Source organism: Nothobranchius furzeri, chromosome 5, assembly GCF_043380555.1.
Source record: "Nothobranchius furzeri strain GRZ-AD chromosome 5, NfurGRZ-RIMD1, whole genome shotgun sequence".
In the NCBI taxonomy this organism is placed as follows: domain Eukaryota; kingdom Metazoa; phylum Chordata; class Actinopteri; order Cyprinodontiformes; family Nothobranchiidae; genus Nothobranchius; species Nothobranchius furzeri.
In genome coordinates, this window is record NC_091745.1 from 12,079,466 (window position 1) to 12,103,403 (window position 23,938).

Here is a 23,938-nt window from a genome sequence, read left to right on the forward strand (position 1 = left end):
AGAAGCGTGTGGCAGAGTATATAATCGATTTTCACACCTTGTCTGTTGACAGTAACTGGAAAGATGAGGCTCTCTGTGACGCCTTCTATCAAGGATTGACTGAGGAAATCAAGGATGAGCTCGCTACTCGTGACACACCCAGGGACCTGGCAGAACTGGAACTCCTAGCTACCAGGATTGATTTAAGGCTTCACGACCGACAGCTGGAGAGCGGTCGTTCACATCAGACGCCTCGCTTGCGGCCCAGCTCTGAACTCCCATCTCAATCGTCGATGACCCCTACTGTGAGTACCAATGTTTCGGAACCCATGCAGATCGGCCAAGCCCGCCTGAGCCCCCAAGAGAGCGAAAGGAGATTTAAGGAGGGAGCAAAACCCCTCCAATGGTCTCTATTCAGATCCATATTAACGGTCATGTAAAGCAGGGGTCCGCCTTCGTTGACTCGGGGGCTGACACAGAATTCATGGACATTGAACTTGCTAAAGCTTTGAACATTGAGATGTTACCCACTTCTAGGACTCAGGATGTGCTAGCTATAGATGGTCATGTCCTACACAGAGTGACCCAAGAAACAGTTCCTGTCAAAGTCACCGCTGGAGGTAATCATCATGACTATATTTCCTTCCTAATAATCAATTCCCTTAACATTCCCATCATACTGGGGGCTTCCTGGTTAAGGATGCACAACCCTAATATTGACTGGAACAAAGGGGAGGTCCTCGGTTGGTCTACAGGCTGTCATTCCTCCTGCCTTTTTTCTGCTGAAACCATGAACACATTACAGCAGAGATTCAAGAAGCATTCTCTGACCCAAGGTTCCCACAGAGTACCATGACCTCAAGGGGGTATTTAATTAACGTAGAGCCTCCCCCCTTCCCCCCCACAGACCCTTGACTGTGCCATTGACTTACTGCCTGGCTCTTTTCCCCCGAGGGGACATTTGCACTCCCTTTCAGGCTGTGAAACTCAAGCCATGACCAAGTACATTGAGGAATCCCTCCCTCTTCATCCCCCGCTGGTGCAGGCTTTTTCTTTGTGGGGAAAAAGGATGGGTCCCTGAGGCCTTGTATAGACTATAGGAGATTTTCTTTGTGGAAAACATAAAGTCTAAATTGTACAAAGGAAGCATAGTTGGAGCCATCTTTTTTGACTTGAAAAGATCTTTTGACATTGTCAATCATGACATACTCATCCAGAAGTTGTCTTGTTTTAACTTCTCAACCAGTGTTATAGACTGGATGAGATCTTACGTAGCAAACAGAGCTCAGTGTGTGAGAGTTTTTTGGTGAGACATCAACACCATTAAGGAACGAGCTGGGTGTACCCCAGGGATCTGTCTTGGGCCCTATTCTGTTCAGTATCTACATAAATGACCTGCCATCAGTGTGCACTGGGTGTGAGGTGCAGATGTATGCTGATGACAGTCATATATGTTCACGCAAAAACTAAAGCCCAAGCTGCTGCTAAGCTCAGTGATACTATTGTACATGTACAGATATGGCTCACTTGCTCACAGCTGTATCTCAATGTAAAAAAGACAGTTTGCATGTTTTTTAGCAAAAGGAACATTTCATCCAACTGTGAACCCACTGTGTGTGTGTCTGGGGAGGTCATTCAAACAGTTACACGATTTAAATATCTAGGCATTATTATTGACAATATGTTATCATTTAAACATCAAGTGAGAACATTAGTGCAAATTACCAAATATAATCCAGCAAACTTTAGGTATATAAGAATCTGCTTGAGAACACCTGTAGCTATGCTATACATGAACACTATGATATTCCCTCATCTAACATATTGTATTACAAGCTGGACCCAGGTGTGTGGTACAACATTAAGACCTATCCTATCACTTCACAAACAGGCACTTAAAGTCTTAGACAAAAAAATCCAACCTCTATCATCACTGTAGTGTCCTTACCAAATATAATCTACTTAGTTGGGAAAATATTTTAAAACACAGTGATGCATGTTTAATCTTTCAGATTATCAATGGGAAGGCTACCCCACCACTTTGCAGCAGAACCATAAGGCTTGCACTAAGAGGGGACTGTGTAGTTCCTCATAGGTCTAGTTCTGTTGGACAGTTATGCTTTTCTGTGAGAGCCTCTAAAATGTGGAATCACATACCATTAGACATTAGAAACTCCACTTCACATCGTACATTTCAACTCAGTTTTAATAACTGGCTTTTAAGCACACAAAAATGTGAACACCTTTCATAATCATTGCATGTTTGTTTTTAGACTAATTATTTTGTAATCTATAGTATGTATGATAGATACTGCAAATTGATATATGCTTACTTTTGATCCTCTAATGAATTGTATGGGTATAGGAATTATTTATTTTTTCTATTTTATCTTTATTTTTTGTGTGGAATGTTTTAATGAAAGTTTAATGGCATTATGATTTATTGTTGTATATTAATTAGTTACTGTGCTCATTTAATCTATTTTTTCTTTTTTTTTCGTTCTTTCTTTCTTCTCCTTAGCCATCGTGCTTAGTATAACATCTTGCCACTGGACTACAGTTGAAAATTAGCCTGCTGGCTAACACTGCCACATTTACAGAAATGTTTATTAATGCGCACGGTCCTTAAATAAATAAATGAAATGAAATCAAATCAATGAAATCACAGTAAAGAACCGTTATCCCCTTCCACTCATCAACACTGCTTTTGAACAACTACAGGGTTCCAGTGTGTTCACCAAACTCGACCTCAGAAATGCTTATCACCTAATCCGGATCTAAGAGGTTGACGAATGGAAGACGGCCTTCAATACCCCCACTGGACACTATGAGTACCTTGTTATGCCCTTTGGTCTCACAAATGCCCCCACCGTGTTCCAGGGATTTGTCAATGACGTTCTGAGGGACATGAATGGTCATTACGTGTTCGTATACTTGGATGATATCCTCATTTTCTCCAAGGACCTCTCATCCCATCGTGATCATGTCCGCTTGGTTCTGCTCCGTCTCCTACAAAACCATCTGTATGTTAAAGCAGAGAAAAGTGAGTTTCATCAGCCCTCCACTTCCTTTCTCGGTTTTGTCATTGCCCCCAATCAAGTATCCATGGACCCTTCCAAGGTGGCATCAGTCAAGGAATGGCCAATTCCTCAGAACCGGAATCAGCTTCAAAGGTTCCTCAGTTTTGCCAATTTTTTTCGACGTTTTATCAGGGGTTACAGTTCTATAGCTGCCCCCCTCCATGCCCTCACATCATCAAGGATCAATTTTGTCTGGAATCAACCAGCAAACCAGGCTTTCTCACACCTAAAGGACCCGTTTGTCTCTGCACCCATTCTGTGCTCTCCTGACCCTTCCCGTCAGTTCATTGTTGAAGTGGATGGGGGTGTAGATGCCGTCCTCACCCAAAGATGTGTTGATGGGTTGATTCACCCCTGTGCTTTCTTTTCCAGAAGCTTGTGTGCTGCTGAACGCTACTATGATGTAGGGGATTGGGAACTACTGGCACTCAAGCAGGCGCTAGAGGAATGGAGACACTGGTTAGAGGGTGCCAAGGAGCCATTCCTTGTTTGGACTGACCACAAGAATCTCCAGTACATCACCATTTCCAAGAGCATAAACCCCAGGAAAGCCAGTTGGGCTTTGTTCTTTTCAAGATTTAATTTCACCTTGTCCAACAGACCAGGGACCAAGAACGTCAAGCCAGATGCCCTTTCCCAGCTCTACGAGGACTCGGCGGAGGAGCAAGTTGCTGAAAGGGGAGACTACATCCTACTTGACAGTGTGCGATTGGTGGTCACTCACCTAGATATTGAGGAGAGGATAAGGGCTACCCATCAACAGCATCCGGTCCCCACAGACTGCCCTAAGGGCCTCCTCTTTGTCCCGGACCACCTGGTTTCCGAGGTGTCACTCCTCTCTCCTTTGTTGCCAACCAGAGATCAGTAAGACTTTGTCAGTGGTTTGGAGTCACTTCTGTGGGGGACCTTGTCCCGGGACGTCTAGGAGTTCATCTCAGCATGCAGGACTTGCTGTCAGGCTAAGTCCTCCTGTCAAAACCCCGCTGGCTACCTGTGCCCATTGCCTTTCCCACATCACCCTTGGTCTCACATTTCCATGGACTTCATCACGGGTCTGCCTGTTTCTAACACTTATACTGTACTTCTAACCATTGTTGATCGTTTTTCCAAGATGACCCATTTGGTCCCTCTAGTCAAGTTGCCGTCTTCCGAGGACCTTGGGGAGGTCTTGGCTCGGGAGGTCTTCCGTCTGCATGGACTCCCAACTGATACAGTGTCCGACAGAGGTCCTCAATTCGTTTCTCGTTTCTGGAAGGCATTCTGCAACCAGCTCGGCATTCAGGTCAGTCTTTCCTCTGGTTTTCATCCCGTCTGATGGCCTAACTGAACGCATCAACCAGGAGGTGGAGACAAAGCTCTGTATGCTCTGTGAACAGGACCCCTCCAAGTGGTCTCATAACCTTCCTTGGGTGGAGTATGATCTCAACTACCTCCCCTCAAGTGCCACTGGTTTGTCTCCCTTTTATACAGTATATGGTAACCAACCCTCTGTGTTTATGCTCTAAGAACTTCCTGCCAAGGTCCCGTCTGCTCATGCTGCAGCCCTCAGATGTTAGCGGGTTTGATGACTCGCCAGCCAGGCGCTATGGGGCAGCAGTAGCTCAACAGGTTGAGCGGGTTGTCCAGTAATCGGAAGGTTGCAGGTTCGATCCCGGCTCCGGACAGAGAATTCTGCTGTTGTGTCCTTGGGCAAGACACTTAACCCACCTTCCCTGCTGTTGGTGGTCGGAGGGACCGGTGGCACCTGTGCTCGGCAGCCTCGCCTCTGTCAGTGCGCCCCAGGGCAGCTGTGGCTACATCGTAGCTCATCACCATCAGGCGCTATACAAGTACGGGTCATATACAAGTGCGGGTCATACTTGAGACCTCTGCTGTCTATTCCAGATCCGCTAACAGGAGGAGGACCCCTGCGCCTGTGTACCGGGTGGGACAGAAGGTCTGGTTGTCCACCAAGGACCTTCCTCTGAGGGTCGACAATCGTAAACTGGCTCCCCGCTTTGTTGGCCTTTTTTCTGTCTCCAAGGTGGTTAATCCTGTTGCAGTTCGCCTCTGTCTCCCCAGCACCCTGCGGGTCTGTCCCACCTTTCATGTGTCTCATATCAAGCCTGTGTCTACATCCCATCTGGTGCCCTCCTCCAGGCCCCCTCCACCCGCCCGGTTTGTTTCTGGGGGCCCTGTCTACGCTGTTCGTCGCATTCTGCGGTCCCGGCGATGGGGCTGGGTGTTGCACTACCTTGTGGACTGGGAGGGTTATGGTCCAGAGGAACGCTCTTGGGTCCCTACCCGCCACATGCTGGATAAGTCTCTCCTCTGGGAGTTCCATTCTGCTCATCCTGACCAGCCGGGTGGTCCGTCGGGTGCCGGACCTCGAGGACGGGGTACTGTAATGATTCATGTTCCTCATATTCTGCCTGTCATGTTGGTTGCCCTTCCTGCACTAATCAGCATCATCTAGTTCACCTGAGTTCTGCCTGATTACTTCATGGAGCACACCTGTTCTTTCCTCTATTTAAACCCTCAGTGATCTCTGCTTCTCTGCCAGATTGTCTGTAGCCTTTTGTCTCAGCATTCCAGCAATTCATCGTTCTGATCTACCAAGCCCTGCACCACATTCACATTCCTGGATTGTCTCTGCCTAGCCCTTAAAGGATTTGACTGCTTTTCTGACCTCTGGACTCCGACCCCGTTTTGAACCACGGCTTCTGATCCTAGTCTGCTCCTCCTGTTAAGTATGCCTGCTTCTGCCTCTCTGTTGATGACCTTTGCCTGTTTCTGAACCCTGCCTATGGACTGAGTATTTGTGGATAATAACATTTGTCTGTGTCACAGAAGAAGAGACATATTCACAGACAGAAGAGGAGGGAGAGTTTTCTGTCTAAGGAACATCCTGGGAACTCTCCAATCCAAACCAACGTTTCCCCCTGTCTCTGCCTCTGCCACATTTTTCCCTCTACACTGACCCCTCCAACAGTACTTAGCTGCAGAGACCCAGCTCATGCCCAAACCCTTACTCCTTTAATAAAGTATCTTTTTATATATTTAACTTCTTTATGTGGCTGAATTCCGGGTCTCCAGAAAACCCTTTACAAGATCATTTTCATTCTCATTTTATGGGTGGACAACAAAATTGACTTTGTGCTCATTAAAGACAGCTCACGTAACAAGGTAGTAAAATATGAGTAAAATAAAACAATAAAGGCTAAAACAGATGTCAAACACACGCTCTTTCTGCCTCACGCACACACGAACACACACGCGTGCTCAGTCACACACACAGTCATTACCATGGTAATATATGACAAGTCTAAACTATGAAGGGAAATATAAAGTAAACATAATCTAAATATAAACATGTTGAGGTATCAGGATGAACTAGATAAATGTAAAGGTGCTGTCGTGCACTAATTGTCCAGCAGGTTCACTGTTAGTGTGACCTCCTAGCAGCAACATTCAGTTCAGTGATGGCTCCAGCATAAAAGCTGTTTAACAGCCTGGTGGCGCGTGCTTTTATTGTCTTGTTTTGTTTGCCAGACAGAAGTTGGAAGAGATGATTAGCAGGGTGGGTTGAGTCCTTCAGGATGTTTGTGGTTTTTCGAAGGCAGCGAGTGGTGAAGATGTCGTCCAGGGCAGGCAGGTGTGTGTTTGTTATCTTCTCTGCAGTTTTGATTACCCTCTGCAAGGCCTTCCTGTCAGCTGCAGAGCTGCTGCTGTACCACACCATGATGCTGTTGGTCAGGACACTCTCTATGGAGCAGTGATGAAACCACACCAGCGGTTTTTATGGCAGGATGACCTTCCTGAGAGCCCCCAGGAAACATAGCCGTTGTTGTGGCTTTTTTATCAGACATTGACATCAGACATTTGGGGACATTTGTTCATGTTTCAGCAAGCCTTTTCACGATGACTGCCGACTGGAGTTCTGCTAATCTGGTTTGTGTAGAGACAGACCAAACCCCTCCCCCGTGTAATCAGGAAACAGAAACAGAGAGCAGCAGGGCAAATAAACCTGGAGTGTAATCCTTTGTGTAGTGGATGCAAATACATCATGAATTTAGCTTAACCTGATGCATTTTTTCTCTGAACAAGAAATAATTACTGGTAATATTGTGAATGATAAGATATGAGCCACATCTAGATAAATAATTTAAATTCTTGCATTAAGACTCGCAAGGACGAACAGAGTCGAGCTCTCTTTTCTAAACATCCATCCGTCAAGACGGAGAACGCAAGCTTGTGATTGGTCAGGACACTGCTGTCATCTACAGCGCCGCCATTGTGCCCTCAAAAACATTAAGAGATGTGAGGGTACCTAGCGGCAAGCACGGAGAAGCTTGAAGAATACTTCGTGGAAAAACTCTAAAAATATGAACATTTTGTTCCCCGTAAATGTACTACCTTGGACCTAATACATGACAGGATACCACTGAACAGCGCTACACCCTTTGTTGTCCTGCTGGGGAATTGCTTAGCAACACTCCCCAGAAGATGGAGAAGTATGAGGGCAAATTGTCTCCGTCCGTACGTGCGTGTCTCTCCTTGGTGGAGATGATGGAGAAGTATAAATTAGGCTTAACATGCATCCCTAGCTCTTAACTGGCACAGTGGGATGCCAAAGTTTGTGCAGCCTTGTTGGTCTTCATCATTCTCCTGAAAAAATCGTTGGTTCCTATGATAACAAACATCAGTTAAATATATCATATAGGAGACACACACAGTGATATTTGAGGAGTGAAGCAAAGTTATAGGATTTGCAGAAAGTGTAATAATTCTTTAAACAAAATTAGCCAGGTGCATACATCTGGGCGCTGTTGTCATTTTATTGATTCCAAAACCTTTAGAACTAATTACTGCCCAGCCAGCACACATAGCTGCGACCCCATGGAACATATGTGGGCAAGCTGTATGGGTCCCACCAGGATTTGTCTGCAGTTTCCTCGGTGGCCCCACATGGCTTTGCCCACAAAGATTCAAAACCCTCTGAAAACCTAAGCAGGGCCTGTTTAAATCTATGTGGGCAAAGATCTTCTGGGCAAACCCTTGTGGGACCCATACTGCTTGCCCATATATATTCAATAGGGCCCACCTATGTGTGCTGCCTGGGATGAACTCAAAATTGGTTTGTTAAGCTCAGTGACCCTTGACCTCCATACACAGGTGAATCCAATTATGAGAAAGAGTATTTAAGAGGGCCGCTTGTAAGTTTGCCTCCTCTTTGAATATTCTCTGAAGGGAAGCAACATGGGGTCTGAAAACCACTCTCACATGAGATGAAAACAAAGACGGTTCACCATCATGGTTGAGGGGAAGGATACAGAAAGCTGTCTCCGAGATTTCAGCTGTCTGTTTCCACAGTTAGGAACTTAATGAGGAAATGGAAGACCACAGGAACAGTACAAGTTAAGGCTCTAAGTGGCAGAAGAAATACCTCTGATAAACAGAAGTGAAGCATGGTGAGAAGAGCCAAAGTCAGATTCTGGAGACCAACGCTGACCTTACACGGGATGACTTAGAAATGAGAACAATTAGAATATGGAACATTTTAATAAAATGTTATCTAAAAAAACAAAAGAACCTCCACGGGGCATTTAGAGGTGTGCATAATGAATGAACAGTTTCTCTATTAAAAGCTATATTTTACAACAAAAATCTAAACTTTATTTAGTCGGGAACAACACTGGGTTTATGTTTACATCTACCGGCCACTAGAGGGAACCATTGCATTACAACGTTCTGACTAGACAAGTCAAGCAGCTAATTCTTGGCCCAGAAGATGTTCTAATGGTAAATACTGTTGTAAAATAAACTTATTAGTAGAAATTAATCCTTATCCTGTACAATTTGTCTCTTAACATGGTGCTGGAACATGTCAGCTGTGAACCAACATCCCAAGAGCTTGAAAATTAGTCCTGTTGTTGCAATACCACTTGTGAACAACAGAGTTCACCAGATTGTGGCTGCCGTGTTCCATATTCAACCTTTAATGTAAAAAGAAAAAATGTAAAAAATGCTTCTCACGAATTTGTCTGAAAAATTCCGCCAATCACATGTTTCAGACCGAAAGCATCTGACCATCCGGTTGGCGGTCTCGCCAAACCGCCACACTTCCCACTGGTGTGAGAGGTTCTCCACTCAATGATACTGGCTGCCACCACTTCAACTTTAACAACTAGAGTCCCAAAAAGTAAAACACCATTTGAAGCCACGGTCAACAAAAAATGTTTAGACCTAAAAAAAACAGTGACTGATGTTTAGTACCATGTCGTTTCCTCTGGCTCTGTGGGTTTCAGGTTCTAGTGGAAGCAGATCCAGAGAAGATACTGGAGGAGAGGGGTGAGTGTTCCGTGACCGTGTTTGTGTTCAAAACCTAGCTTGTTCTGTAGATTTGCTATAACAGCTTTAAAACTGTAGCAAGAAAAAATAAAAATAAAAAAGAAAGGAGGAGCTGATATAAGAGAAGCTCACTTGTTTCTACAGGACTAAAAAAGTACTTATTACGATGGTGTTTCAGTGATCAATTATCTATTTGATTATCTTTAGAAGCATCATTACTACGGTGTCTTCTCGTATTTGGAACAGACAACGGGGCAGAGTTTAAAGATTTTAATCTGCTTCTGCCAAAGTCAACCAGAACATCGCAGCAGGTGTAAGAAATCACAACGTCTGAGTAAGAAGCGATTATCATCAGAGAGCTAACACATACCGCAGCCCTCCACCTTGATAATTATAACAGATAAAAATATCTTCACACTTATGACATCTCATGATGTGAAATTTTAAAAAAAGAAGGAAATGTGTGAAGATTAAATTTCCTTTTTTCTACATCTGGAGATTTTTCACGGGTAGTCAACACACTTTAGCAAGGACGAGGGACACGGCTTCTCAGAATGCTAAGACAATCAATCAGACGGGTGAACGTTTACAGCAAATACAGAGTGAGGTCAATGCAGTTTGAGGCAAAAGGAGCAAAATAAAAGCTGCAATAAATGTGGAAACAGGAGATGTGGGTCTGACAGGATAGCCATGTGTACAGGGGACACATTTTTCATCTGAGCCTCTTGGCTGGTGGCCATAAATGGCCTTTTCGCTTTTTATCCATCACAGTGTCATGGTAACCAGCTGGATAGTGTGGAAATGACCAGACTGAACAGAAACCCCTGATTTTATAAATCAGAGGACACACATTAACAACTACAATTCAATCAGACCTGAATATTTCAAATGACAAAATACTTATGAATTTGTTAGACGAATTATATTTTCAGAGACATGCAGAATTTATTGGCTTGAATTCGGTTACAGAGAAGCGTACGTCAATAACTTTTTTTATTAAAGGCAATTTAGGGTTAAAAATTGAAAATACAGTTATCTGTAACTTAAAGCTGTTATTGCAAATTTAGAAACCAAATTAGCTTAAAACATTTTTTCATGCCTCTTAACACGTTCTAACAATAGGTAGCTATTGTGGAGATAAAAAAAATTACAAAAATAATTTATAAAGTGGTTCTCACATTTTTCTAAAAACATCTACCAATAACACGTTTCGGATAGAAAGCAACTATTGTACCATCCGGTTGTCGGCCTTGTTGAACTGCTGCACTTCTCCACTCATAATGCACAAGCAGAACAACAGAACACCACTGGTGTGAAAGGTTCTCCGTTCAGTAACATCAGAGAAGGAGAAACAGCTGGCTGCTACCCCTTCATCTTTATAACAAACTACCAGAGTCCCAGAAAGAAAAACACCATTTGAAGTCACGGACAACAAAAGATGTTTGAACCTAGAAAACTGCGACTGGTGTTTAGCGTGAACTCGTTTCCTCCTGCATCGCAGGTGTTTCCGTTTCCAGCTGCAGCGTCTAAGGGAAGATACCCAAGGGGAGGGGTGAGTGTTTGTGACCATGTTTGCATTCAAAACCTAGCTTGTTCTGTAGATTTGCTATAACAGCTTTAAATTACAGATAAGTGTATTTTCTGTACGCATAGCCAAGCAACGGCCCTGGACTCTCCACTTAAAACCTTTAAAACCATGCCCAATGAGAGGGCTCCAGGTCCGGATGGGTTTCCAGTACAATTGTACAAAGAAATCTGGATCATTCTGGCTTTAACGTTCTTCAGATTGATGAGAGAAATTGAAGAAAATGGCTGGCTACAGCCAAATTCAGCCAACATTAGTCTCCTGTTAAGACCAGGCAACGACCCTGTAGTTCCTACTATCTATCGTCCCATATCCCTTATTAATGTTGATCTCAAAATGTAAAGCTTTCACTAAAAAATAGAGAAGCTTAACCATTTCATAATACACCCCGGCCAAACTGGCTTCATGAAGGGGAGGCATTCAGCCACAAGAGTCAGTAGCTCATGTTGATTCAGAAAAGGTGTCACAATCAGTCCCAGAGCTCATGTCTACAAACAAAACCAGGGACAGCAGCGCTGTCACAGCACCAAAACTGGACAACAGACCAATGTAAGAAGATGGTTTAGTCTGTTAAATCACAAGTTGTATTTATCGTGTTGTGGCATAAATCAGTGAGCTTTTAGGGGAAAACAGTAGAATGAACTTTAGGAGCTCATTTTTCAGCAAGAAATACTTTGTCGTCGCCATCTTCCTCCGTTTATCCGGGTCCGGGTCGTGGGAACAGCATACCAACTATGGAGCTCCAGACCGTCTTCTCCCCAGCCACCTCCACCAGCTCCTCTGGCAGGACCCCAAGGCGTTCCCGGACCAGATTGGAGATGTAACCTCTCCAGCGTGTCCTGGGTCGACCCGGGGGCCTCCTGCCGGCAGGACATGCCCGAAACACCTCCCCAGGGAGGCGTCCAGGAGGCATCCTGACCAGATGCCCAAACCACCTTAACTGACTCCTTTCGATCCGGAGGAGCAGCGGTTCTACTCCGAGTCCCTCCCGAATGTCCGAGCTCCACACCCTATCTCTAAGGCAGAGCCCGGCCACCCTACGGAGGAAACTCATTTTGGCCGCTTGTATCCACGATCTCGTTCTTTCGGTCATTACCCAAAGCTCATGACCATAGGTGAGGATTGGGACGTAGATTGACCGGTAAATCGAGAGCCTGGCTTTCTGGCTCAGCTCCCTCTTCACCATGACGGATCGGCTCAGCGTCCGCATCACTGCAGATGCTGAACCAATCCGTCTGTCGATCTCCCGATCCCTCCTACCCTCACTCGTGAACAAGACCCCGAGATACTTGATACTCCTCCACTTGAGGTAGGACCTCTCTCCCGACCCGGAGTTGGCAAAAAATACCTCATTTCACAAAATGGTTCAGCAAACTTCAAGGTATTGATGTGACCTTTTAAATTCTTTAAAGGGACTTTACGGAGTTTTGAATTTTTATGCTCACGATTGCCCCCTCAGGCCAAAAGCGTAACGGCAGCTTCAATAGTAGGCTCGTGCACGAGGCGCGCATGCTGTACGTGCACACTCCTTAACGAAAATAACAGCTGAGACAGTCCCGTGTGTGTGTGTGTGTGGCCCGGAGGACAGAGGACAGGAGAACACGCAGCTAATTAATTAATTTGGTTCTGTACCTTTCTCTTGGGTCAGTCCTCCTGCATGCTCAGATCATTCCCTTCCCTTGCTTGAAAAATTGTTCCAAAATGAAAGTTGAACCCACATCTTTTTTATCTGTGAATTCAATGCCGTTCGGCAAGTCTCAAATAAAAATTTGGGTGTCTTACTGTAAAAAAATATACCACCAATGTAAAAAAGAAAGTCTAAAAGAACCATTTTCACATCAAGATTTGAACTTGAGTCCCTCTGCACAAGAGTCCAACGTCTTACCAGATGAGCTATAGCACCAATGGTGTAATTTTATCTGTAACTTTTATATCCACGATGACAGCTAAAACAACGTTCAAAGAACGGTTCGGAGCGAAAATGGCTATTTTGTTGCCAATTTGCAGGAAATATCTAGAAGAAAGTAGCTAAGGGTCCTCAGAAATGTAGCTAGGTTCATCACTAGGCGTTAGGAACAGCGACAAAGTCGCTGAGTTGGCACTACCTCTCTCTCTGCTGCTAAAGCTACTGATAGCAAATGCTACGGGCGATGCCTGAGCGTGAACGCGCATGAAGCAGCCTGCTCGACCCGAGCATCTCTCTTTTTCTGTGATTTTACAGAAAAACAGGCAATCACAGTAAAAATGCCAGGGCTCATTCTACATGACCAGGGCATTGCAGGAGAATGTATGAAGAAGAAATGTACTATTTCTATACATGTTTTGACTTTCAAACTTCTATAATGCCCCTTTAAATCTCAAACTAATCAAGCAAGATGAGTTTCAGCGAGTTTAGGACCATCCTGTAGGTCTTAAGTAACCTTCTTCTGATAACGTGGAAACTACAAATCAACAAAAACACAACGGGAGTATACAGAAAGGTCTGCTCAATTATCAGCTGGGTGGTCATAGTGTTAGGGTCCATAAAAGCCTGCTTCTGTTGTCAAGTAAAATGTTTTCATTCATAAAAAATGTTGGTTTTATTTATTGAAAAGGTTTTTTAATGACAGAAGTGAATATGTTTTCAATTGTGCTGAAATCTGATCATGTCAGATTTAACTGGCATCAATCGGCGTTTATCAGGCTTTGACTGCGGAACACTTCATACAAATGATCACAAAGTGCTTTAAAGATCATAAAACACATAAAATTAGAAAATTACAAACAAAGCTGAACAGAACCTTCCCTCGGCTAAAAAGATTGGTTTAAAACAAAATCCATCAAATCACTATTTGACTTAATAAACGGAATCACTACAAAGAACAACAGAAATATTTTTACATATTATTTTACACCTACCAACACTTTTTCTTGAAATTCTTTCATCTCTTGTCCAAGAGCCATATTTTAAGAAACTTTTTGGAGATCCAACAAAATAAATCTTTGACTGTTTAAAGTATTTATCAAACAAATGATGAAATTGTGGAAACGCGTATGCGTTCTCACTCATCAAATGTGACGACACACATCGGTGTGTGCAACTCTCTGCTCTAAATAAATGGTGATGCATAAAATTATTTGGTAAAACTTGTAAATAAGGGTCCCTTTATTAACGTTAATTGGTGCATTATTAAGCATTAATACACTATTAAGTAAAGTATTAACAACTGCTTAACTTCCATCCATCCATTGTGCTGGTGCCTATCTCCAGCAGTTAATGGGCAATCAGGCGGGGTACACCCTGGACAGAGAGCCAGTCCATCGCAGGGCAACACAGAGACACACAGGACAAACAATCACACACACACACACACACACACACACACACACACACACACACACACACACACACACACACACACACACACACACACCTAAGGAGAATTTAGACAGACCAATCAACCTAACAGTCATGTTTTTGGACTGTGGGAGGAAGCCGGACCCGGAGAGAACCCACGCATGCACAGGGAGAACATGCAAACTCCATGCAGAAAGATCCCAGGCTGGGAAGCGAACCCAGGACCTTCTTGCTGCAAGGCAACAACTCTAACCACTGTGCCGCCAACTGCTTAGCATTAATGTTACCATTAGAAAAAGAATTACTAAGCACACACCCCACCCCCACCCCCAATCAATCCATCAAAGTGTTGTTGAAGAATATTGTCGTTTTTGTAACACATAACCATAAAAATCAGGTGTAAAATACATGGGAGCGGGTCTAAATCTCTGATGTGGCCGTGATGTGTGCTTCTACGGGAGCCCGTGAGGACAAAACGCATTTACTGATTTGTAACAAACGTTTACAAAATGTTTGCCATTCATAACTAATGTTGTCTTATACATTTTTCTTTCTGCTCGTTGCCACTGATGACCGGGAGTCTGGTGTGCTTGTTATTTTGCTGGAGGTTGAACGATCTGATGAAATACTTATTCGAAAATTGAGCTCTCAGAGATTTTTGACCCTAATGGCCATCTGTTGGTAAGGTCTTACTTTAACACAAAGTTACCTCTTGTTTCCAGTGATTCAGGAATGTACCGCCCCTATCTCCAGAGAAACTACACGCCTACCTGTTTACTCCACACACGTATTTTATTAGCATTTTTAAACTCAGAAGTACACCTGAAGGACTTAGTTGTTCGTCCTTTTATCAAAACTTATTTTGAGCCTGGGAGGGTTAATGTTTAACAATACTGGGAATGTTAATAAAGGGATCTTTGTTAATTAATGCTTATACAGTAACGCTAATATTGGGACCCTTACTGTAAAGTGTTACCAATGATTTATTATTCAGTTCTGTTTAAATGACTAATTTAGTTAATAAGCAGCAATAACATCGATGTGTGTGGAATAATAATAATGATCAGAATAAAGATAATCCTAAAGTTCGACGAGAAGCTACAGTTTTCTAGTGTTTCTAAATCCCAACAGCAGTGAAACTATCCCCCTGAAATGGTTACTGGACAGTGCACACCGAGCAGCTACTGGGACTGGAAGTTCTAATTAAAAACACAGCGCCTTTCCAGCAGCTGTGGCCCGGCCCAAAATGGAAAGGCACAGAAGACGGGAGGAAAAACACTACCAGGACATGACGGAAAATTCCTACTTCAAATTTCAAAGGACAATTGTCTACTGAACTTTTAAAATCTTTCCATGGAAAAAAAAAAGAAAAAGCAAAGACAGATATCCAGCAGGTGATTCCAGTTCAGATCCTTCTTACCATCACAGGCCTCTGAATCCTCTCGGTCCTCTCCATGCCTCGTTTGCCTCGCTCGTCTCACCACGGCAAACCAAGGGGGCAATGCCAGGCTCCACCGACGGAGTGTGTGTGTGCCTGAGATCTCCGATGTTAGTTTAACAAGTGCATGAGTGTGTGTTTGTGTGTGATAAGAAAGGAAGCCAGAAAAAGAGTCCTCTAGGGGACCGCTCTCTTAACCTCCAATCCGTTCACACACCCACCTCCACAACCCAGAGGAACGTGAACCTTGTGTAAAGGAAGGGAGCTGAAGCTGGCTGGGGGTCAGGTTGCAGGACTTGTGCTACATTTGCAATCTGGGTAAATATATTTAGCCCTGGCTGGGCAGAAACATGGACGTGAAGGCACTGAGACCCAGAAGGAGGTTTGGTATGCAGACGTCAGCCATTCAATGCCTCAGCTGACGTGAGAGAGAGAACTGGGCAGTACCCAGGAAAGCCCCCTCACCTCTTTCTTTCTGTTCCATTCCTCCATGGCCTCTGATCTCATTCATCCTAACATCTCTTTGTCTATCCTCCAGATGAAAAGGGACGAGTCTGTGTTTCAGTGCAAAAGGGGCAAAACAAGGACGTGCGGCTCAGCGAACTGAGTGTAGCAGTTTGAAGCAACTAGTAGATGACTGGTGCCTTTGAACGGCTATTTTGATGTTTCTGTTCCAAATAAACCAAAATAACTGGTCAAACTCTAATATGCACAGAAATGCAGTAGAATGCAAGCTAAAAAGTAGATCACCAAATGGGAATAGGACACTAAGTAGCCAAAAAGAGTATTTTATACAAGCAGAGTTTTGGCCACAGGAGCAATAGCTGCTTTAAAACTACTCTGTCCACTAGAGGGCGACCTCTCAAATAGGGACAGGAGATTCTGATTGCCCACCATTTCCTTCAATGTGTTAGCAGCTGGTGACAACACAGTTAGTTGGAAAAGGAGCTTCAGATTCAACAGGCCAACTAGTACAGCAGAATGAGAAGCTCAGACTGAATCTTGGATCAAATCAAATTTCATCGATAAAAAATAAGCCAGCATTTGTCCATAAATGTCCAGGGCCTTAAACCAATCATGGTTTCTGATAGTAATCTTTAAATGTGGGTCCAGAAATATTTTTCAGAAAAGTCATGGACTTTGTTAGCCTGGTAAGTAATCCTATACATGTGAATATTAGAGGTGCTGAAAAAATCGATTCAAGCCTGAATCGAGATTCTTATTTATAAAAATTCAGAATCGATTCACAAAGGTTCAGAATCGATTCCAAGAACTCAAATATTTGGCATGTTACAAGTTTGAGATGCACTTTTTTGATCTTTGTTAGGAGAGTCAGTACTCCGTTTACTTTTGTGGTCCCATAAATTGAGATGATTTATGTTTGAATCTGCTGATAAGAGGGCACTTGAATGTCATTTTTTCCATACTCAGAAATTTGAGATATTCTCATATTTATTTTCCAAGTTGATAAATGAGTACTCAGGATTACTCATGTAACTTGTTTCTACGCATACTTAAAAAGTATTTGACCGTATTACTTTCAAAGCTACTGTTAGGTAACTACAGATTTGTTATATTTTACAAGGTAAGCAAAAATAAATGTGGCCTTTTGGTTAAAAGATTGGTTCTGTTTACGGTTTTAGAATCACTTTATTTTACATTGTAAATTTGCATTTTTGGAGCATGACCAGTTTAAAGTCAAATAAAAATGTCCCATAGCTTTAACTAACTTGTACAACAAAGTAGTTCATCCTGGAGCTGACACTCTTTGTTAATACTGATTGTGAATCGATTCAAATTGAGAATCGAGAATCGATTCTGAATAGAATCGGCACCCCAAGAATCGGAATTGAATCAAATCGTGAGTTGCTCTAAGATTCACATCCCTAGTTAATATGTAGACCGAGCTCAGTCATGAGGTAGGATCTACTGTCGTCTTTCAGACTGTCTCTGCATGCTGTTGGACAATGAAAAACTAAATAAACTTTGTCCAGAGCTGCAAAACAGACATATGAAAACTGTTACTGGTTGCATTATAATCTACAAAAAAAAAAACAATAATATGTTTTAATTAATTGGTAATTTCATGTAAGGAAAAAGGAAAACTCCTTCAATGCCTTGTGAACACTTCACTATGCAGCCTAAGTGCGCCTTTTATATATATATATATATATATATATATATATATATATATATATATATATATATATATATATATATATATTACGATGAAACGTACAATAGCCCATTGCTGGCACAAGCCGTTACTTGTTAACACCAATCACATGGCAAAACGCACTGCACTTAAGACATCTAGAGTGAAAATGACTTGCTGAAGTTTAAACTGAGGATCAAAATTGAGGAGAAAGAGGGTGTAGACTTTGAATGTGACATGATTGTTGATATTTCATGAACTGCTGATCTACTGGGACTCCAACAGCCTCCACAGTCTCCAGATCTCGATTAGAACGGGAGATTCACATCGTAGATACTGTGTGATGATGTCATATCAATATGGACCAGAACCTCTGTGGAATGTTTCCATGTGTGTTGAATTTATGCTTTGAAGTAAAGCAGTTTTGAATGCAAACATGAGTCCTAGGACCTGGTAGCTAATAACTGATCAGAGGTAATTTAAGAAACTAGATCCATGTGATGGAAATTTCATTGAGATCGGGCCTTTCCACTAGACGCAAAAGCATCACATAACATAGTAAACAACAATTAGCAGCTGTATAGTGAACAGGTGCGTTTCCACCGACCGCAAAATGTTATGTTTAGGAAGTGTCCCAAAAACATAGGTACACGTTGCTTACGCTGAGTCCAGATTTTATGAGCTACGCTGCCCGAACGTGTCAGCCTCAACAGTTCCGATCGAACCAGACAGGAATTCAAACAGAAAGCAGTGTAAAACATTTGGAAACTTTCCAATAAAAGTGCAGATTTCATTTGCTTAACTAGTAAATAAAGTATGCCGTTTCCTGTGAAATCTCTGCAGCCGAGGTAAACAGAACAGAAAATAGAATAGAATAGAAAATAGACCACAAACCTAAATCCTGTAAATCCTCTAATACAGGCCCGGGTCTGTATTTGACTCAAGCTCATCGAGCTCCAGGCCTTTATTGGAAGGAGGACCAGAAGTAGAGGCAGGGCTCTATTTCTATTTGAGCAAAATGAACTGATGGTTCGCTGGAGTTTTTGACAATTAAAATAGCGCTCACATTTTCAAAGTTAAACACATTTCTTTTAACAACGGTAGTTTCTGCTTCAGCCCTCTCCCCCCTCCCCCTGCTCAGCGGCCGCAAACTCACTGATGCGCCTGCAGCCTCTCGGAGTTCCTGCTGCTCTAAACATTAAAATAATTATTTAATTTTCTGTTCCTTACTTCTGATTACCTTCAATGGTGTCTGCTTGTTGCAATCACCAGGTACAAAAACTAACTTGTTTTTATTTGACTATTTTTCTGTCCTGCCTGTTTATTATCTTCCTGCATCTCCTCTCAATCCTAAAGAGAAACTGCTACCTGGGTTCATATATATTCACCTCATGAGTTACCTTTGGACTGCAGTTCTAAAAGATCTACCGACCGCAAAAACAGTGGAGTGCTCCATGCTTGGTGGCTGCATCAGTGATCGGTGCGTCACCGGAGGACAAGGTGTGCCCTGCTCCACAGCAGAGAAACACATCAGGCGCAAATAAAAGACAGAAAACATTAAAGGAAATGAGCCGACATGAACGATCGCGTGTCAGTACCGACGCTCTGGCACAGCGCGTTGCCTCCCGACGCGCAGGAGCTTGTCACCTGCTGACAGCAGGCTGCTGTCTTTTCCGAGGACTGCATCTTGCCGGTCATTATCACGTGACAGCGACTAGTCGATGACAGGCATAAAAAGTCACTATAGAGCGGTGAAGTCGACTAGTGACTAGTTCATACAACCCCTGCTACTGCTCCCCAGAGTGTTCTGCAGCATAATCAGCACGTTCTCTTTGAACTTGATTTCAAATTTTCGACGCCTCTTCGTCTCCGCACGGTTAAAGTTACCCTCGCGGTCCATCACTGGCAAATCAAAAGTGAGACGATGACACAACCCCCCCCCCCCCCCTCCCCCGTAGTACTTGCTTGTTACCACATTCCACCCGGCCACAATAAAATACCAGCCATTATTCACCTCCGCCGACTCCGACACCGGCCAAAATATGATACCCGGCAGTTAATTGAATACAGGCTAATATTAGAGGATTTACGGTGTTTGGATAAATGCCGCCATTCTCTTTGCTTGTTATCGTGAACTTTCAAAATCACGCATGGTCTAGAAACGTTCTGGTGATTTCGAGATTTCGGGGTTGCAGCTGTGTGGAATACTTTTGCTGCCGTTTGACATCTGAAACGCTTCTGGTAGAAAGGGAGTTTTCGGGAAAAGCACACCTTGTTACCCGCCGCTTAAGCAGCCAGTGGAAAGGCTGGGTGACTTGCAAAGAGAAACTGTCTTTAAGTTGTTATTAGGATCATTTTTGTAGAATAACTAAGTGTATCATCTTAATCCGTCTTGATTTACCTGCAGCATCATGCTTAAAACTATTTAAAATGTTGGGTTGTCTTGCTGGAATCTGTATTAATGAATTGAATCGGTCAATTTCCTTTACATTCTGCCTGTTGTCTGTCTTCTGTGAGATCAAATCTGAACTCTTCATTACTGGTTGTTTTTTTCATTAACAGCTTCCTAACGTCTAGTCTGAGCACCAGGAAACATTCTGATTTGGTCAAACAGCAGCAGCAGACGGCCTCGGACGTTTTATTTATTTTTTTGCACACCAATAGACGGAGCGTGTTTTTGTTGAACTTGACACACAAACTAATGAGGCACAAAGACGTAAGCCACACCCACTCACGCCGACACACGAGCACATGAGCAAACACAAGCCCATCGAAACATCCTCTGCTTCGTCTATCCATCCCACCATGCTTGCACACAGGGGAAGATTCAGTAGCCTGGTTGCTATGGAAACCAGGCCGAGTGTACCAGCCGGCTCTGCCGTTGGTTGATTATGAGTCTTGTGCATTTGTGTGTCCGAGTGTGTGTGTGTGTGCAAAAATAATGAGCGTGTGCTTGCGTGGGTGTGTGTGAGACTGCTAAGCCTATACAGGGCTGTGCTTTCAGTCATCGCTCCGCTAGTATAGGCTATATTTACAAAAATCTATACAGGGCTTCTTTGTGTTTTTAGTAGAAGAACACTGATCCTGGGGTTTCACTCTGCAGGTATTAATTTGCAAAATGTTGTGCATTGACAAAAGAACATAGCTAGTGGTCCTCGCACCGAGTGAGAGTTATAAATCCTGTTTGCTGAAAGTGCACGTGGCTCATCTCCACTGTGGGTTAATGAAGGACAAGGCGGTGAGAAGGGCAATATGTGCAGGCGAGAACGCAGCTAACCTTTAGAAACCATGGGAGACTTCAGCTCCCTGTGTTCACCAACAGAGATAAGATTTAATTTTTTTTTTCTAAAGCAACGCCAGAACCACACGGATAAATGTCATATTTGAGCACGTCGTTTCCTCAAATGAAGAGGTCAGGCCGAACATGTGGGGTGGTGACGATCGTTCAGCTGTGACACAACTTGGCTTTAGGAAATGTTGAATACAAGGAATGCAATGTGATGTTTGAAGCCTACCATCTAAAGGACAAACTATTTTCAGAATTTCCGATTAAAGGAGACAATACATGCACATGCCAAGAAGGAGCAAGGTCAGAGGGGATTACAGTGGGCTAATGACTGAGGAATGATGTCTAGCATCGATGGAATCTGTATCACAGCTGCTTCACTGCTGTTACTGGTGATGCCATCTCACTGCGTCCAGACAGTGGGCAGAGAGGAAGATGTGTCTAGTTTATAGACAAGAAAATAAAGGGGTTTTTGGCACTCAGATTATCTAAATTGTAGACAGTGAATGACTTGATAATAACAGTGAAAAAAGAGAATGCCATCATTGCAGATGAAAAAGCAACCTAGAAACTCGACCAGAGAGATAAATATTGTAAGTACAGGGAGACTGGGAGGTCTTGAACTCAATCTAACAATAAAATACTCAATTATCAGCAAACATGAGTATGAAAAACAAATCATGATCCAATATTATAGTCTAGTTTGTTTTTATGTTTGTTATAATTACACTTAAATGTTTTTAAGTGTGTTTTTATTTCCTTTTACTGTGCCTTGAGTTTTTACAAAGGTGCTTCAAATAAAATGTATTATTATTATAATAACAACAACAACAATAATAATAATAATAATAATAATAATAATAATAATAATAAATGGACCAGACTTGAGCATGCTTACAGAATTGGTTTTGAGATGTTTTATCAGAAATCAAATTATCTTAATACAATAAGTAAACTTTACCTGAAGAATGAAATAAAAATACTGGTAGCCCCTCCCCTCCCTCTCTGCTGTGCTTCAGCTCTGGGCCCACAGCCCCTTCTATATGCAGAAGACTACTTATGGTAACTATGGAAACTGCAGAAGCATCAGATTAAAGTTTCCTTGTTTCCTGCTGGTATTAATTATTGACATGGTGGATTATTGAGCAAAACAAGATGCCAAATCAACCACATTTTCAATATTTTTGGCAAGTAGCCAAATTTTAAAATAAATATTAGTTCTTTAATATATTTAAAAATATGAACTCATGTTCAATTGAACTTATTAATATTCAGTATTAATGTATAAATTTAAAGTCTAAATACTGGGGAGTGTATAGACATGTCTTATAAGTTATAGAGATAAGTTATTACAGATGTACTAAGTGTGAAGTTCAACCAAAAGTTGGTTTTACTGAAATACATAAAAACAAAATATAATACTAAAATATGAACATTATAAAATGTAATAACTGATATAAAAGGTAGAATTTCTAAAAAATAAAAATCCGTTTTAGGTTTCTTTTCTATGTACACTGTGGGTTTCTTTTAACTTCATTACTTGGGTATTTTTTAACGCAGAAAACGAGCTGTTTTACCATCTTTTTTGCTGATGTTTTGATCACTTCTGCAGTCATCTTCAGAGCTCGCCGCTGTTGGCGGCATCACTTCCTTTTCCGTTTATTCTTGTGATGGGAATTCTGGTCTCGGTGCATTATCGGCTCGAGGTCCTTCGACTACCGATGACGTCAAAGTAGTCGATTGGCTGAACATGAAGCTTACGGAAGTGACGTTATCACGTTATGATTTTGATTGGTCAGGACAAATTTGCGGTCGTAGTCTTAGCTGTTGTAGTCCTGTAGTCCAAAAATCAACACTTTTTGGAGAAAATATGTGTGAATTTCCAAAGGAAATGTAAAATATAAGCAAATGATAAACGGTGACCCTCAAAAGCTCTTGATGTTGATGAAATGGGGCAAAATAAAATATAAGAACTTTATTGAAAGACACCAAGCAATATTTTGAACCAAAGAATGTATTTAGATAACAACTAAGGAAATATACAGACAAACTCCACATTAATACAAACAGATATGGCTTCACATATAAGAATTGTTCTAGTTTTTGTCAGTATGATGTTGGTTTTATGCAGTTTCACATTCTTTACAAAACAAAGATAATATGGTGTTTTATTAACAAATTACAATTATAAAGAAAACATTCAGGTGTTAACAAACAAGAATTTATTGATAAAACTGCTGATGTCTTTCCAAAACGTGTGTGTGAAAGCCGAGTAGATTTGCAGTGATGTGACGTCATCGGCAGTCGAAGGACCCCGAGCCAATCCTGTACCCGAGCGGTGGGGGGGGGGAGGGGGCTCCCAGTGACGAGCCGGCTCCCTTCGTTCACTTCATAGAGCCGCTTCACTTAGAGTTCACTTAGAGCCGGTTAGTTCGCTACTGACACGTCACTAGTTTATTCGCTCTCTCTTCCCCGATGACACATTCCCATCCAATGTGTAGACTCCATCGTCTCTGTTCATGGTTGTGTGTCCACGTCTCCGTATCTCTATAGCTTCCTTTGTCCATCTTTTGTATTTTTGTTGTTTGGTGTTTATGATCCTTGTGTTGTCCCAGTCCATTGTATGGTTTTCCTCAGTGGTCTGTTACGGCTGATTTCTTTATTGTACTTTCTGCTTCTTGTTTCGCTGCTCTTGTGTGTCTTCCACTTGTTTCGTTCTCACACACCTTTCTATGTTCTATTGTTCGT

General features: G+C 42.5%; 1 protein-coding gene across 5 annotated transcripts in view; it reads right to left on the reverse strand.

The window, feature by feature from the left end:
• The window catches only part of cacnb1 (calcium channel, voltage-dependent, beta 1 subunit), a 67,000-nt gene that overhangs the window by 31,864 nt on the left and 11,198 nt on the right, over positions 1-23,938 (reverse strand). Inside the window, exon 1 of one of the 5 annotated variants that reach the window (XM_054740255.2) lies at positions 15,732-15,994. The exons of 3 other annotated variants lie outside the window; for them this stretch is intronic. In XM_054740255.2, coding sequence (XP_054596230.1) covers positions 15,732-15,767 — 36 coding nt within the window. In that variant the 5' untranslated portion in view covers positions 15,768-15,994. Of the gene's footprint in view, positions 1-15,731; positions 15,995-23,938 lie in introns of those variants that run through there. One more of the 5 variants, XM_070551432.1, reaches the window with a different exon arrangement.